Consider the following 16,283-nt stretch of genomic DNA (forward strand, 5'->3'; position numbering starts at 1 on the left):
AAAAGTCGCGAGTTCAAACCCCGCATGATGCAATACTTTTTTCCAGTCTCCAACATGGCTTCAGACAGATGGATGGACACAGGTCTAATTATGATGAAGTTTATGGCAAAGGTTATGGTTGTTATACAACTTCTAGGTAAAGCTTTTTTGGACAGTGGGAGGAATTATGTAAGTTGATAGATTGAAATACATACCGATTGCTGCATCTATGCTCGTGAAGTATACATCGGAGAGGTCAATGTCATCTCTGCCAGGTGTGTCCCATAGAGTGAGAGAGACAATGAGGTCATCTGGTACATTTAACTTTTTGATGACATTCGCTAAAATAAACAAATTCACAAAAAATGGCAGCTGCTGTTCTTTTCAGTTGCAACATAGGGCAACTGTTTCGAGGAGAGGGGGGGTTGGGGGTTTAATGTTTACCAACAACATTTTAAGTTGAAATTTTTTTTAAATAGTAAAATAAGAGTAAATAAGGATGAAATAACTGGCAAAAAAAGAATCCACTGTACACAACCTAACGTAGCAAACAAGGCTAAAAAGTGCAGACGTCTTGTATAAATTTGTTGGATCCCTTTTTCCAATTTTTGGCATACCATTCGCTCAGAGAACCTTACTACTCTAGTGTATACATAGAGATCTATATATGATACATATTACACACAAGAGCAAAATAAACAACACTGTTACGACTATGTTACATACACCAATACGTCATAACCATAAAAGCATAAGGAAGAATGGAATTTAGCAAAACCAAACAGTTACGAGAAGGGAAAAGGGAAGGTCAAGGTGAACGTTATGCATTGTTCTTACCTATCTTTACTGTCTTGGTAGGGTTATAGTCCCTAAAGTAGCAGTTCTTAGCAAACCTGTTGAACACGGCGGTTTTTCCTGTCTTACAGTCACCTAAAACCATGCACAGCAATCACACAAAACCTATTTTATAGACAACCATTTCATTAAAAATTTGAAACCTTAATTTTTTAAAAGGCTTAATGTTATAATCATCATCACAAAGATAAAAATATGGTTCAATTGATAACAATGCAAATTGCTCCTGAGGAAGCATTTAAACAGCCTTTACCGGCACCACAAACTTAAATTAACAATCACTGACAGGTATTTTTAATACAACCTGTTTACCACTACTAGTTCCAAGCAGAAATGCTCTAGAAATGTGATGCACTTGAAAAGCAGCAGCAAGTGTGGAAATCAAAGAGGCATCTGGCAAATGTATTAATTCCACACCTATGTACTGTACAGTTTAAAGTACAATAGCGCTGAAAAGTGCATGATACTGCACATGCACTTTTCATCTTGTAGACCGAGTGAGATGTTGACATCTCACTATTAACATCTCACTGTTAACATCTCACTGTTAACATCTCACTGTTAACAGTGATGGTTATTTTAACATTTCAGCCAGTCATGTCAACTAAAACTCAGAGAGAATACAGGTAGTTCTCATTTAGAGATGAACTTATGCAAATTTTTAGATGAATTTATCAAAAAGTATCAGCATTTTTTGTGATTAAATACTTTTTTATGTTTGAGGTAGTCAGACAGCCAAGATGTTTCAAAATTCAAATCGACAAAGCTTGATCGCAGTTAAAAGCTTTTGTTTTTTAAAAAGCTTTTGTTTCCACATTTTGTCTCGGGTTTAACACTGGGAAAACTTTAAGGAGCCTAAAAATACTCTGAGAACTGCACACCTAATAACCAATCAAATAAGGGCTTCATGGAATTCTTTGACAAAACAGATTACTGACCAATTACTGAGTCAATACCTTTTGCTCCGAAGTAATAGCATCTTCATATGATTGATGACAAGTAAAATCTATCAGATACAGAGAGGAAATTCATATCTGGAAGACCTGATCATGATGATTGAAAAATATTTTAATTATGTAATTTGTTAATTAAATTTATGAATTTAAATTAGGATATTTTAAAAAATTAATGAAATCAAAGTTTCAGAAAATTAATATTTGCAGCAAAGCACTAAAATGTTGAAAATAATTAGCAGACAAATGAATGGTGAATGGACCATAATAACAGACAAGTCTCAACCATAGCGCATTCTCAGTGAATGGATAATAACAGCGAGAATATAAACTAAACTTGCACTGCTAACAACAAAGCATCAAATTAAACTGATGGTAAAACCTCGCTTTCTCAAACATCCAACACAATAACTGATATTTCCTATTTTATCTTCATACAAGTTCCAGTTTTACCAAACAGTGTGAATAAACCTATTAGGATGAAACATAACTAATCATAAATTATCCAATCAAAAGAAGCTTTGGTTTCCCTGATTGGATAAAAATGAACAATAACTAAACTGGTGAGTTTCAAAGTATTCCTACAGTGGCAGGTTTGATTACTATTCATTGAGACATTAAGCCTACCGATCTACCATCTGACAGCTTGTGTAAATCATAACTTCAGCTGTGATATTAAACACAGGCATTCAATACTCAAATATAGGAAGCGAACTTACCTACAATTGCCACCTTGAAAGTTGGTAAAGTGGTGAGAGGGTCTACAAAATATTTCTCAAAGTGAGATGCATAGTATTAATCACATGAATTTGTTCAGCAATTACTAAAAATTCAAAAATAAATCGTATTTAAAAACTTTCAAGAGCTGCACCCTTCACAATCCAAGGAAGTTCGGACATATTTCTCAATCTATATTAATAAATCTCAGTTTGTCATTCTGTGTGTCTGTTAGTCTGTGTGTCTGTTAGTTTGTGTGTCTGTTAGTCTGTGTGTCTGTTAGTCTGTGTGTCTGTTAGTCTGTGTGTCTGTTAGTTTGTGTGTCTGTTAGTCTGTGTGTCTGTTAGTTTGTGTGTATGTTAGTCTGTGTGTCTGTTAGTTTGTGTGTCTGTTAGTCTGTGTCTGTTAGTCTGTGTGTCTGTTAGTCTGTGTGTCTGTTAGTCTGTGTGTCTGTTAGTTTGTGTGTCTGTTAGTCTGTGTGTCTGTTAGTCTGTGTGTCTGTTAGTTTGTGTGTCTGTTAGTTTGTGTGTCTGTTAGTCTGTGTGTCTGTTAGTTTGTGTGTCTGTTAGTCTGTGTGTCTGTTAGTTTGTGTGTCTGTTAGTCTGTGTGTCTGTTAGTTTGTGTGTCTGTTAGTCTGTGTGTCTGTTAGTCTGTGTGTCTGTTAGTTTGTGTGTCTGTTAGTCTGTGTGTCTGTTAGTTTGTGTGTCTGTTAGTCTGTGTGTCTGTTAGTTTGTGTGTCTGTTAGTCTGTGTGTCTGTTAGTTTGTGTGTCTGTTAGTCTGTGTGTCTGTTAGTCTGTGTGTCTGTTAGTTTGTGTGTCTGTTAGTCTGTGTGTCTGTTAGTTTGTGTGTCTGTTAGACTGTGTGTCTGTTAGTTTGTTAGTCTGTGTGTCTGTTAGTTTGTGTGTCTGTTAGTCTGTGTGTCTGTTAGTCTGTGTGTCTGTTAGTCTGTGTGTCTGTTAGTCTGTGTGTCTGTTAGTTTGTGTGTCTGTTAGTCTGTGTGTCTGTTAGTCTGTGTGTCTGTTAGTTTGTGTGTCTGTTAGTTTGTGTGTCTGTTAGTCTGTGTGTCTGTTAGTTTGTGTGTCTGTTAGTCTGTGTGTCTGTTAGTCTGTGTGTCTGTTAGTTTGTGTGTCTGTTAGTCTGTGTGTCTGTTAGTTTGTGTGTCTGTTAGTCTGTGTGTCTGTTAGTCTGTGTGTCTGTTAGTTTGTGTGTCTGTTAGTCTGTGTGTCTGTTAGTCTGTGTGTCTGTTAGTTTGTGTGTCTGTTAGTTTGTGTGTCTGTTAGTCTGTGTGTCTGTTAGTTTGTGTGTCTGTTAGTCTGTGTGTCTGTTAGTTTGTGTGTCTGTTAGTTTCGTGAACAGCATGTGTTAGCATATACAGTCAAACATGGATAACTCGAACTTCAAGGGACCGAGCAAAAGTGTTCGAATTATCAGAGCGTTCAAGTTATCAGAGCACTGTCACAAGTCCATATATTTACTTATTTATTACCGTACAGGATGAAAATATCCGATGGATATAAAAATTCGCGAATTCGCGAGCAGACAATTCCGCGAATTATTAAATGCCGTGAATAATTTGTTCTATTTTTAAACACAAGAGAGAACAACTACTGCCTTAAATTAAAAACTAGTCGCTAGGCAGAAGTACTAAACGTAGCCGCGTTCTAAAACTTTTTTAAAATTATCGCCGGAGCTTCGAGATAACCCCATTGCTATTGCATCACACTTCTTTACAAAATTATTCAAGGTTTTTACAAGTTATGCATAATGGCATCATCGCAAAAATAGCCGTTAAGCAGAAGTACTAAACGTAGCCGAGTTCCAATTTTTTTTTAAAAGCATCGCCGGGGCTTCGAGTTAACCCCATTGCTAATGCATCGCACTTCTTTATAGAATTATTCAATGTTGCCACGTGTTATGCAGAATGGCTTCGCAAAAATCTATATTACAGTTTTTTACATTAAAATCGACTGCATCAACTTCTAAAACTGTAGTTGATGACTCTAGTGATTCTGATCTGGATATCATGGTATGTATTTGATTTTTAGAATCGTTTTTTTCCATAATTACTTAACTGCATTAGTTCATTATCTTGTTTAAAACCGATCGCTTTTATTCGATACTTCAGCTATTGTTTTTGTACTTCTTGTACACTTGTTAATATTTTTCCTTTTTGTGTTTACTACAGATTAAGAGTGAAACAGCATCCATTCCTGTCACGAAAGCTAGAGACAAATATTCGAACTACACCGATAGTGAACGCCTTACCATTTGCCAACATGCGTGTTCCTATGGCACAGCATCTACTTTGCGAAAATTTCCAAATATTAAAAACGAATCGACTGTACGAACGTGGCTGAAAATCTACAAGGAGAAAGTTGACACATTAAAAAATAAATTCAAGGAAGAATATGATCCCAAAATCCATGTGGTGTCATGTTTATATGACAAGTTTGATGATAAGCGTGGACGCCCTAAGAAATTAGGAAACAAAATGGACAATCTTGTTATCAAAAAACTTGAACAAATTCGCACAGCTGGTGGCGTGGTTAATCGGCGGATTGCTCAGTGCGTGGCAAGAGCAGTTATTAGCAAAGGAAACCCAGGTCTTCTTAAGGAAAATGGAGGTAGCATTGAGCTGACTGAGGGCTGGGCAAAGTCGCTGTTCAAGAGAATGGGACACACACAAAGGAAGGCCACTACTGGAAAACTTAAGCTCCCTACGGACTACATAGAGGAAATGTCACTAACTTTTACACGTGAGATATCCCAGCATGTGATGGCAAAAAACATTCCTTTGTGTCTGATCCTTAATTGGGACCAAACACCACTCAACTATGTGCCAGTCTCAGATAAAACCATGGCCCCCAAGGGCTCGAAAAAGGTAACCATTAACGGCCTTAGCGACAAAAGAGGGGTTACTGTTGTATTAGCAGTGTCTATGGACGGTACGATGCTTCCCTATCAGGTTATTTACCCAGGTAAAACTGCCAAAAGTTTGCCGCAGCACAAAATGCCTGCAGGCTTTGATTTACAAGCAAACCCTAGCCACTGGGCCAACGAGGAGACAATGATCAAATATGTGGAGAATATCATTCAGCCATACTTAGATGAAACGAGGACTCGTCTTGGCAAACCAGATACGCCAGCTCTTCTTCTTTATGACGCTTTTCGAGCACACAATACTGATAATTTCAAAAGCAAACTCGGCTCCATGAATGTGATCTGCGTGCAGGTAAGCCTAGATTTTAAATTGATACTTTCCTAAATTTGTGTATCAGTTTTATAACATAGCTAAATCCTGTTCTTCATTTCATTGTTTGCAAGGTATAGTTATGTATATATATAGTACTGTATTGGCAATAATTTCATTTCACAAATAGAAATGTTGTTCAAATTAGGCCATACAACTTAGTTCAGGCCAATCAATATTTAACTGCAATTTGTTTTAGATTCCGAAAAACATGACTGACATCCTGCAGCCGTTAGACCTCTCAGTCAATAAACCGTTCAAAGACTTCATCAAATCACAATTCTCCCAATGGTAAGCATATAAATTTAAAATGAGCCTGACTGCGAAGCCATAAAAAAATTGTGTAAGCGAAGACATTTTAAAGCCTCTGCAAACGCTCTTTGCAATGTTGAAGTATTGGATGCAAATAGCATTTGCTTGGAAAACCTGTTTTGCATCAATTGTAATTGTCTATAAAATGGCAGAATGTTTGATCTAAGCATAATTTTTTGATTCACAGGTACACAGAACAAATCATGGAGGTCGGCCATCAGTATGAGAAGGTTGCATCACTGATGAAAAATGTAACCCAGCTCAGAGAAATACATGCCAAATGGTTGTGTGAATCATACAGGCACTTTTTGTTACCATCGCAGAGGGTGACCATACGAAATGGATTCACCAAGGCAGGGATATTGGAACCATGATTGCATTATTCAGAAATGAGTAGAATGTAGAGATAGTTAAAGTGTATAAATGCATATTTTACTACCCTAACTAGAGTGTTGGAATAGGTTAATGTTACTTATCTTTTTTCCAGATGGATGTTTTACTTTGGGGTCACGACAGGTCTGTTTCGCGATGGTGCTCTCTTAAGGTAAAACGTGTTAAAATCCAGAATTTAACACAAGTCACTTGAAGAGTGCACCAGCACGGAGCAGACCTGTCGTGACCCCAGAGTAAAACATCAATTTGGAAGAAAGATAAGTAACATTAACTTATTCCAACACTTTAGTTAGTTATAACACTCCACACTCTTTAGAGCGTAGAGTGCTGTTAGCAGTAGGCCTGACCACTCACTATAATTACATATTTTATAGAACATTAAATATATTATATATATACATGTATTTGAAATAAATTCATATATATAGATATTTCTCAAGGATTTTTAGAGATATTTTTATGTATAAATATATTATAATTAATTACAAATTTGAGTGAACAACTAATGTATTTCAAATACAAATAAAATTTTACAAACAATGAATGGAGTAAATAAAAAGTTTCACCCATAATGGTGGTTGTCTTGCAATAAAATTAAACTGATACATTTGATAAGTACTGGTGTGGAATGGTGCTCTCTGACTAGTCATTTTGGTAATAGCAGGCTAGCAGCGGTATATCGTTGTCACTGTCTTGGGTAGATGTTAAAGGCAATTCTCTCACTACTACGTGGCTGGTAAGTCAGTTATCATCAGAAATCTCCTCATGGCTTACTATAGCAACATTCTGATGGTTGGCCAAAAGTTTGTGATCGTAAAGGCGTTCTTGTTCCTTTTTAAAAACAGATATATTCTCCTCGTTAGCAGCTGCGGTCACTTCAATTTCAATACATCCCTGAATGATTGGTGATCTTCTAGGAATAACATCCACCACCATTGCAGTCTTGTACCTCCGGATATGATAAAAAAGCTGCTTACTATACTTATTTCACAGGGTAGATGACCAACCGTTGCGCAGTCTGCGTTTATTAGCTTTACTGCAAATAGATCGTGCAGATTATTGGGCTCCTCTCTCACACTAAAATGAATAACGAAGCGGTAAGGATGGAAAAATAAACATTGCCTTTCACTGAAGTAAAATTCAATTATTAATTTAGTAAATGGTTAAAAAAAACCATTACTCACCACAAGTTGTTGGCTTATCAAAGGCCTCAAAAGCGATGATTATTCGTGAAAACCTCTGGACACAGCAAAAATTTTTACCGTAGCTTAGCACGATCGCCTCGCAGTTGTAAGCCAAGTATAAACCGGAACACGCAGTGTGCGCATGCGTAGGAATAACTCTATTATTAGCCGCAATAGAGTTAACTTTTCCTAGAGAGTGGCAGTTTTCAGCCGCGAATAAATTCATCCGCGAATATGCATGAAAAGACAGTTTTCGCGAAATATAACTCCGCGAATAAATTCATCCTGTACGGTAGTAGATACATGTACATATACAAACTATAATATAAATCAAAAGCACAAATGGCTTGTTTCAAATTAAATGCTTCTAATGTAAAGTTTAAAACGTTTTCATGAAAAAGTATAGAGATTTTTCTATCACTTGAGATTGGTTTGTTGTTTGAGGTGATGCTATTGCCAGGACGTTTTTCAGATTGACATTGGCAAAACTTGATCGTTGTTGAAATGCTCAAAAGAAAAGACATTTTTTTCTTTTGGGGTTTTACCCACGATCAATTTTGCCATTTTTTCTTGAAGTTTATGCAGATTACCTTACTTTACCTGGGATTCGTTAAGAGCAACACTCCGAGGCAGTTCAATTAGAAGTTTTACGAGGTTTTACGGTACATTCTATATCACTCACGCTTTTTTAATAAATACTTATTGAATGTACACACGTATTCTGTGTTTAGGTCAAATGATGAATAGTTTTTTGTAGCTCAGACAACGTATACGTTTAATTACAACATTTTTTAAGACGTTTTAAACATTCAACATTCCGACGTTGATTCAACACGGAATCAACGTCGGAAAACTATTCATCACGGGCTAGCCGAGTCACGCACTCAAGGATTTTCGCCACGCACATACAAAACAACTTGCGATTTTTGTTTTGTATGTGCGTGGCAAAAATTCTTGCGCGCGTGACCCGGCTAGCCCGTGCTATTCATCGTATCGCAGTATAAATCAAATTTCACCAAACTTTTAGAAAAGCCGTTGACAAAAATATTTTGCCGATGGTGGTAATAACGACGCTTATGAATTACGAAAAGATGAAGTTTACCTCTATGGCTTTGAATAAAGTGATTTTCTAAAGCGAAAACAACCGTTTCGGTAGCTGTTGGGCAAAAAAACAGTTCGAATTAACAGTGTTGAGTTCGAGTTATCTATAGCAATTTATCATTACGTGGGAACGGACCAAAGGAAATGTTCGAATTAACCATGTGTTCGAGCTATCCGTGGACGAGTTATCCATGTTTGACTGTATTTTCGTCTACGTCCAAACTTTACACGCGTGCGCTCTATTCTGTCTTGTCACACAAAATATTTGGCTTCAATTCTTAAACATCCAGCACCGGGCTAGCTGACAAATAATAAAAGAAATCTAAGGCATCTCCAGACTCAAAGGTGGGTTTGTTAACAACTCTACTTACAAAAAAATACATCAGGAATTGAGCAGCTTATTAAAATATAGGGCCTAAATAATAAAAACATACATAGTTGTAAAACTTCATTGCAACAAGTCTCAGTATCATAAAAAGAATGTTGTATGTAACGCATTACATAACATAACATTACATAATTTATTACATAACATATTGTATATTATTATTATTATATTATTGCAGTAGGTGATCTCAACTAGTCACTATGCTTTATAATGTTAACCAGTGCCACTAATATATAATTAATAATAATAATAACATTATAAATTAATAAACTTAATAAACTTTAATAATAATAATATTAAAGTTTTTAGTAATAATAATATTTTTATTATTTTACCAGGTTATTAATAATAATAATATTTTTACTATTAAAGTTTAATAATATTATTAATAAAGAAAAATAAACGACTTAATAATATTAAGTCGTTAATAAACTAACACGAACAAACATGCATCTCGAAGCTTTGTGGCAATGTCACTCAATGACCCTTGTTTTGTTAATTTAAAATGGACGAACATATAAAAAGTTGTAAATTCCGAACTTGTAATTCACTGAAAAAAATAAACAAGAATTAGCGATGGTTACTGTAGGTTTAATACAATGTAAATTTTCTTCGACCTTTATAAAATCAACAGTGCATTTATCGCTTGTAATTACTTTAAAGTGGGGTCGTTAGCCTTGCTTTAATTATAATAAATAGCTGCTTTGTCATTAGCCTGAACCAATCCTATCCCTTTACATTTCAACTTCTCAAGTTTAACCAACACCTGGGGAGGTTTTCACCACAACTACTGGGTTTTGTGTGAAATTTACAACACCCATGGTTCTAATCTGTTTTTATTAAAATTATGCATATATATGTCATGCAGCTATAAACCTCCTCAGTCACAACTTTGTCACACAATGCTGAACATTTTTGAAAAAGATGTGCAGCATCATGGTAATCTATTGTAGGTAAACTAATTGGCTTAGAAGTTTCGAGCAAATAAAACTCCACCTTCAAAAGTCAGGTTTTACCATTTATTTATGAAACTAGTTGAAAATTTTCCTACTGAATCTAATCTAATTAGAAAACTTTTAGCATGACATCAAAGTAAGAGAATTAACATAATTCACCCAAACCTGACAATTGGCATAAACTCATAATTCCAGAGTTTCGGGAAATACTTAGTTGTAAACTTGTTCTATGAGAAAATATACACAAAGCTCTACACAAAGATCAAAACTAAAATGCTGAGAACAAAGTAGGTTTTTTCAATTTTTAGCAACAGTAGGCCTAACTAGCAAGTACAACTACAAAAAAACTAATGATATAATAGATCAACTATAACCGATTGAACGTAAAACATTTGTTACTAGGTTTATTAAGCCAAATGGTAATACTTATTCAAACTATGTTTATTATTGAAAAATAGCACATTAAAATTCTTTCAAATTGGAGAAAAATCTAGTCTTAAAAATCAAACCATATTACATGTAGTTTCCATCCATAATTCATCTACTGAAAATGCAACTCTGAACATTGCTAACATTCTTTTAGAGGGTGTAGTAGAAAGTGTTTTTAGGGTTAAGGCTGCATGTTCGTGACCCTAATTGGATGTCATAATATTCATGCCAATCAGTTCGCATTAGTCGCTGATATTTCTAAGCTAGAATATAGGACACTTATAGACCCTAGGACACTTATGTATTCGCGGCATCTAACTTTCGCATTTTCGCGGTGTCATCCTCTCGCGAAAATTTCATGAGCAAAACTAAACTATCATAACGAACGAGCGAAAACGTGCAAAGTTAAATAGCTTTGTTCATTGATATCCACAATAAAATCGGCATATTAAAAATGCAGGCGATTTTCGTCTGTGGTTGGGCTCAATGGGAAATTTATGGTAAACTCATTATAGCTAATACGCCGACTGAGCAGCATGGCAAAGCAAATTAAGATGATAACAGTTTAGTCACCGAATTTGTAACTGATGAGGATGAAAGTCTGGTAGGTGAAGTCATAAAATTGAAGAATAATTATTGTAGTGATGAATGTTATTACCAACCAAAAACAATATCAACCCTCATCAGGTCCAACCACATTATCTCTTTCACTACCAACCATGTACAAATTCAATATCGGCCTAGTGCCAGCCATTTTACCGAAATTGCCGATATTGCTTCATGATATGTTTACAATATTTTTTCAAGTTCAATCTCTATCTAGAACATTTTTGTTACATATTTTATTTTGCCAACATTTTAACCAATGCTGCTATGCAAAAATTCAATGTATGTCTACTTGTGCGCGATGATAAAGCTATGTGAAGCTACGATCGATCCAAAGCTAAAACGATCCTCCACAATGTTCCTTACTCTTACAAAACTATTACTTTCACCGCTGTCAGAGACAGTGCTGCTACTTTAATTATCTGTATAATCACGAAAATCTAAATCTTAATTGGCTATAATATCATCAACAACTAATTACCTGTTTTATGACTCACGCGCAGTAGTTAATGAACTCACAGAAAAATGTTTATTTTTAGATTAGAAATTCTCAAACAAAAGTTTAAAACTGCTTCATTGTTTTAGGTTGATTTTATAGAGAAATCTTCGGACAACACAGTCAATTTCATAAAACTCTTAAAGACCGTGGGTTATGTGGTCAACGAATAATAAAATCAGGTTACCACGCAATTGCTGAGAAAGTCCAAAAATGCGTTTATGGCAGTGGCCCCTAGAAAACGCATAAATGCGTTTATGACAGCGAAAGGGTTACAAAGTTTTGGTTGTGAAGTTGGTTGTTACCTATCTATTTTCTTCTTGGGATTTGAGTGTGAAAGTCATGGCGAGAAGGACCTAGACGTCATTGATAGTACAAGAAACAAATGGCAGCAAGTGATCAAATTGAATTATCGATCTCACCCACACATTTCAACCTGCGGTTTACAAATACGAACCAGTCCCAAATTGAATTTTTTTTCTTATTAGCGAACTAGACCTGAAGAATGCAATCTGTTTTTTCCACTGCATTTATTTTCACATCACTATATTTTCGCACTCCTCAGAGCCGCGAAATTAAGTTGCAGCAAAATTTTACTCTGTGTGCTACTCACGAAACTAAATACTAGCGAAATAAAAGTGTCCTAGGGTAAAAGGTGTCTGTTTAGGAGTGAGAAATACCAAATCACAAAATGTATCTTACAATCATATGAATAATACTGCAATAACAAAAGCAAGCACAGCAATTACCTGTTTGTAAAGGAATTCCAGTATTAGTACAGTTTCCCATGATTTTGCATCAGTAGTGGCTGTTAAAAGTTGACTTACTGGTACACATCTCCGCTACAATTAGTTATTAAAAATGTTACTCCAAAGATATAGGCCTATAAGAATGTTCAAAAGACTATATAAGATATATAATTTTCGACAAGTATAACCCAAATTCATGAACCTTATCGTTATTAGGTTAATGAATTATTAAAAAAAATAAGTTTATGAGTTATTATAAGTTAAAGTTAATAGTTAGACACGTAATGGTTGCAAAATAATAAAAACATGAGCGCCGTTCTAAAGTATATTACTGATTACTAGAAAGTTCTATGAAACCCCATGGCTGAAAAATTAGGGTTGTACTGGTAGAAATCAGTGCGGTAAAAACTGTCGCTAGAAAAACAGTTTTCACTAGGTGATTCAGTCAAAGCTGGGAAAATCTTTTTTGGAGCAACAACCTGTTTTTTTTGCCTTAATCTGGTGTTACTTCCTATTACAGCTCTATATAACATGTTTTGATAATTTTGAAATAGTTATTCATAATTGCAGAGTAGTGCAAGCATTCCTTGCAGTAAATGGATGCATATCATATATGTATACATTATAACAGTTTTTACGGATATAATATATGTGATAGTGGCCGTGATTTTCGGACTTCGCGGTAGATCTCTATATGTTCAGTATAGAGCCGTGAAGTTGAATTTTCGGTCGTCTGATGTACTCATGGATATTTGATTGTCTTCCCATGGGTCAATTGCGACCTGCTCTTTCACCTCGTGACCTCTGTTTTATCATCAGTCCACCGCATCGATCAAAAATTACGTTTTTCCGTAGTCAAGCGATCCATATCCAGTTCAAAATGGCGGATCGTGTAGGAAAGTATGTAAACACAGATGATCTAGAAGAGTACTTTTACACCGAACAAGGCACAGTAAGTGATGATTCAAGCAGTGAAGATGAAGAAGAAGCTGATGACGAAGATATTGAGGAAGAGATGGCTACTGTACTCGCTTTGAGAGAGTTTGTAAGAGGTGAAGAAGAGAATGCACCAGTAGTTGGTGCTGATGACGATCATCATCATCATTATGATAACAACAACGACGGCGCTGGTGTTACTGTTCCTCCACAACAAGATGAACAACAACACGGTGATGATAACATAAATGATCAGCCACAGAGGCAACAAGAAGACATGAAAGAACTATCGTGCTGTCAATGCTCGACCTTCTGTTTAGAATGGCTCACAGTGGAACGGATAGATGACAGCAGAACAATCAACCAATGTTATGACAAACACAGTCTAGATCTTCTAATTCTCGATAAAATCTTTAACACTATGCTCACTATAGATCAAGTGAAGGATCGAATGACTAACCAGCTGAAAGGGAGGTCTAGAAATAGAACTCAGTATACACATGAAGGTGAGTGTGTAGTCAATCATGCTTAATATTGTAATTGTATAGTGGGTAGTAGTTTAAGCATTCTTAAATTTATTAGTATGCTATTAGCAGTAGTTTATTATCACAATCTCTCTGTTAGTCATCATGCATTCACTCAGCAACAGCATCGATGCCTGGTAGTAGTGATGGCAGTGGTAGTAGTATCAATCACCTTTGAAATGCTGTAACTACGGATTGCAACACTTGCTGAACTACTGAAATTTTCAATATCAATTCAGAGTGTTTCTTCTCATTCAGGTCATAGTTTATGCCGGAACGGATTTATGTATTTGAATGCTATTGGTAAATCAAGACTCCTGGCATTGCAAGCTCACTGTAAAGATAATGGTTGCTCACCAAGGAATCTAAAGTATAAAGGCCGCAATAAGAAAGCTATCACTCTCAAGGAAGCTACCCGCATCGTCGCATTCCTAAAAATTTTTGCTACCATTCATGCCTTAGCCCTCCCTGGTCGAGTTGCTGATAAGCATTCACTAAAAATTACCACTACTTATTCAGTCAACAGTGACTACTCACCCATCTATGTGCAGCTTTGGATCAGAGTGAGGCCCTATTATCAGTGATTGTGTTATGATAATTCAACTTGAAATTTTGTCCATCATCTTGTACAGGTCGCATGCTGGGGCAGGTAAATTTCTCTGGTGTGTCTTTTATCGTGCTGGTGTCAATGCTTATCAAATTCACAAGTGATTATGTATGCTAGTATAACTTTCCTACAACTGCCTATTGCTTTCCAATTGTGTGGTGTGTGCAGGAAAACATAACGCTTTGTCTGTGTTCCTCACCGGCCCTTGCGTCAATCCAATTTTTGTTTTACACAGGATTTAGAAAATCTGATACTAAAGTGCTGCCTTGTCACTACACTGTGCTCCAGCTTTATGAGGATTATGTGGCTAGTTGCAATGCAGAGAATGTAGATCCTAGAAGTATAAGATCATTCCGAAGGATTTAGAAGGCTGTATTACCCATGCTCATAATTTCAAAACCTTCATCTGATCTGTGCTGGACATGCCAACAACACGCAAGTATACAAAGTGAGCTAGAGTTAGTTTTAGAGTTTTGTTACTGTTTTTTCATGGTGAATGCTTAGTAATTGCACCTTCGTATGTGAGTTTGAACAGTTGTCGTGTTTGAATTCAGATTGGCTAATGCTACAGTGGAGGAGAAGCAGCGAGCTGTCTTAAACCACCAAGATCATCTAGAGCATGCCTCTGATGGAAGGAAATACATGGATGCATGCACCCAAGCTGCCAAGGAAGCTTTGAATAATCATACAGAGTTAGGAGCACATGCTCCTCTGACTGGGCGAGTGTAGCACACTACTGCTTTGACTATGCTCAACAGGTGTGTACAATGCACTGTCACTGATATGGTGGCGTCCTCTTGTCAGAATTTATATTGAACTTTCACTGTATGTAGCCTTTTCTTGTTGTTCTTTCAGATTCGCTACCCATGTGATCCCCACCAGCCTGGTTCTATATTTTTTAAAACACCGCACAAGTGTGGAATATTCGGTGTGTGTATGCCAGCTATTCCAGTACAAGTAAACTTTCTTATCGATGAGGCAGTGATGAACGGCAATGGAGCTAACCCTGTTATATCACACTTCAACTATTTCCTTGAGAATTATGGCTTAGGAGAAAGGAAACTAGTGATCCATGCAGATAATTGCAGATTTGTCTTTCTCATGGGTCTGTCCCTCTAACATTCAGTGTATGTAATCCTTGAAAATTTTGATAATGAAGTTATATGCATGTCTGATTTGTAGTGGACAGAACAAAAATAATGCTATGATGAAGAATCTTTTGTGGAGGGAGGAAACTGGTAGGAATGCTCATGTCGAAATTAATTTCTTAGTGGCTGGACACAGAAAGTTTTGTTGCGACTTCTGTTTTGGCTGGCTGAAGAAGCAAATCAGAGGAACCCAAGTGTCTTCACTACGAGAAACTCAAAATGTAAGTAATGCAGGTGACATAGTCCAATGACATATCACTGGCGCAGCTGTACTGTATCACAGTTATGCTACAATTTAGATGTTTTTAATTTTATAAGCGTCCCTAATCACTCGTTCACCCACTTCACAGGCGGTTTTGAGATCTTCCACTTCTAATAGAGCTCAGCTTGTTGGAGCCCAAGATGGCTCTATCATTGTTCCAGTTCTCAACTGGTCCAGCTTTCTTGAAGGCAAAGATATTAAACAGCTACTCAAGCAACACCAGTTCACCATGTCTGCTACTAATCCAGGTACTAGTGGTCTTCATTTCGATGTTGTGTTCATTGCTGTGTGAATACATCAGATAATAACTATATTATTGGTGAATCTGGTCTTCTTGAAAGTATCATCACAACAAAGTTGCGCCAATCTTCAGTGGAGACAACATCTCATCAGATCTGGTCCGCTATACCAGAAGGCATGCCAGAGACGACCGAACC

At 36.3% G+C, this 16,283-nt stretch overlaps 1 protein-coding gene across 2 annotated transcripts in view; it reads right to left on the reverse strand.

Moving 5' to 3' along the window:
- The window catches only part of LOC137402214 (uncharacterized), a 37,406-nt gene that overhangs the window by 16,773 nt on the left and 4,350 nt on the right, over positions 1–16,283 (reverse strand). For both annotated transcript variants that reach the window (XM_068088713.1, XM_068088712.1), the window contains exons 2-5: positions 12,370–12,462; positions 2,507–2,548; positions 817–909; positions 195–320 (exon numbers count right to left, since the gene is read on the reverse strand). In XM_068088713.1, the coding sequence (XP_067944814.1) occupies positions 195–320; positions 817–909; positions 2,507–2,548; positions 12,370–12,409 (301 nt within the window). In that variant the 5' untranslated portion in view covers positions 12,410–12,462. The remainder of the gene's footprint in view (positions 1–194; positions 321–816; positions 910–2,506; positions 2,549–12,369; positions 12,463–16,283) is intronic.

The sequence above is a fragment of the Watersipora subatra genome, chromosome 8 (genome assembly GCF_963576615.1).
Source record: "Watersipora subatra chromosome 8, tzWatSuba1.1, whole genome shotgun sequence".
In the NCBI taxonomy this organism is placed as follows: Eukaryota; Metazoa; Bryozoa; class Gymnolaemata; order Cheilostomatida; family Watersiporidae; genus Watersipora; species Watersipora subatra.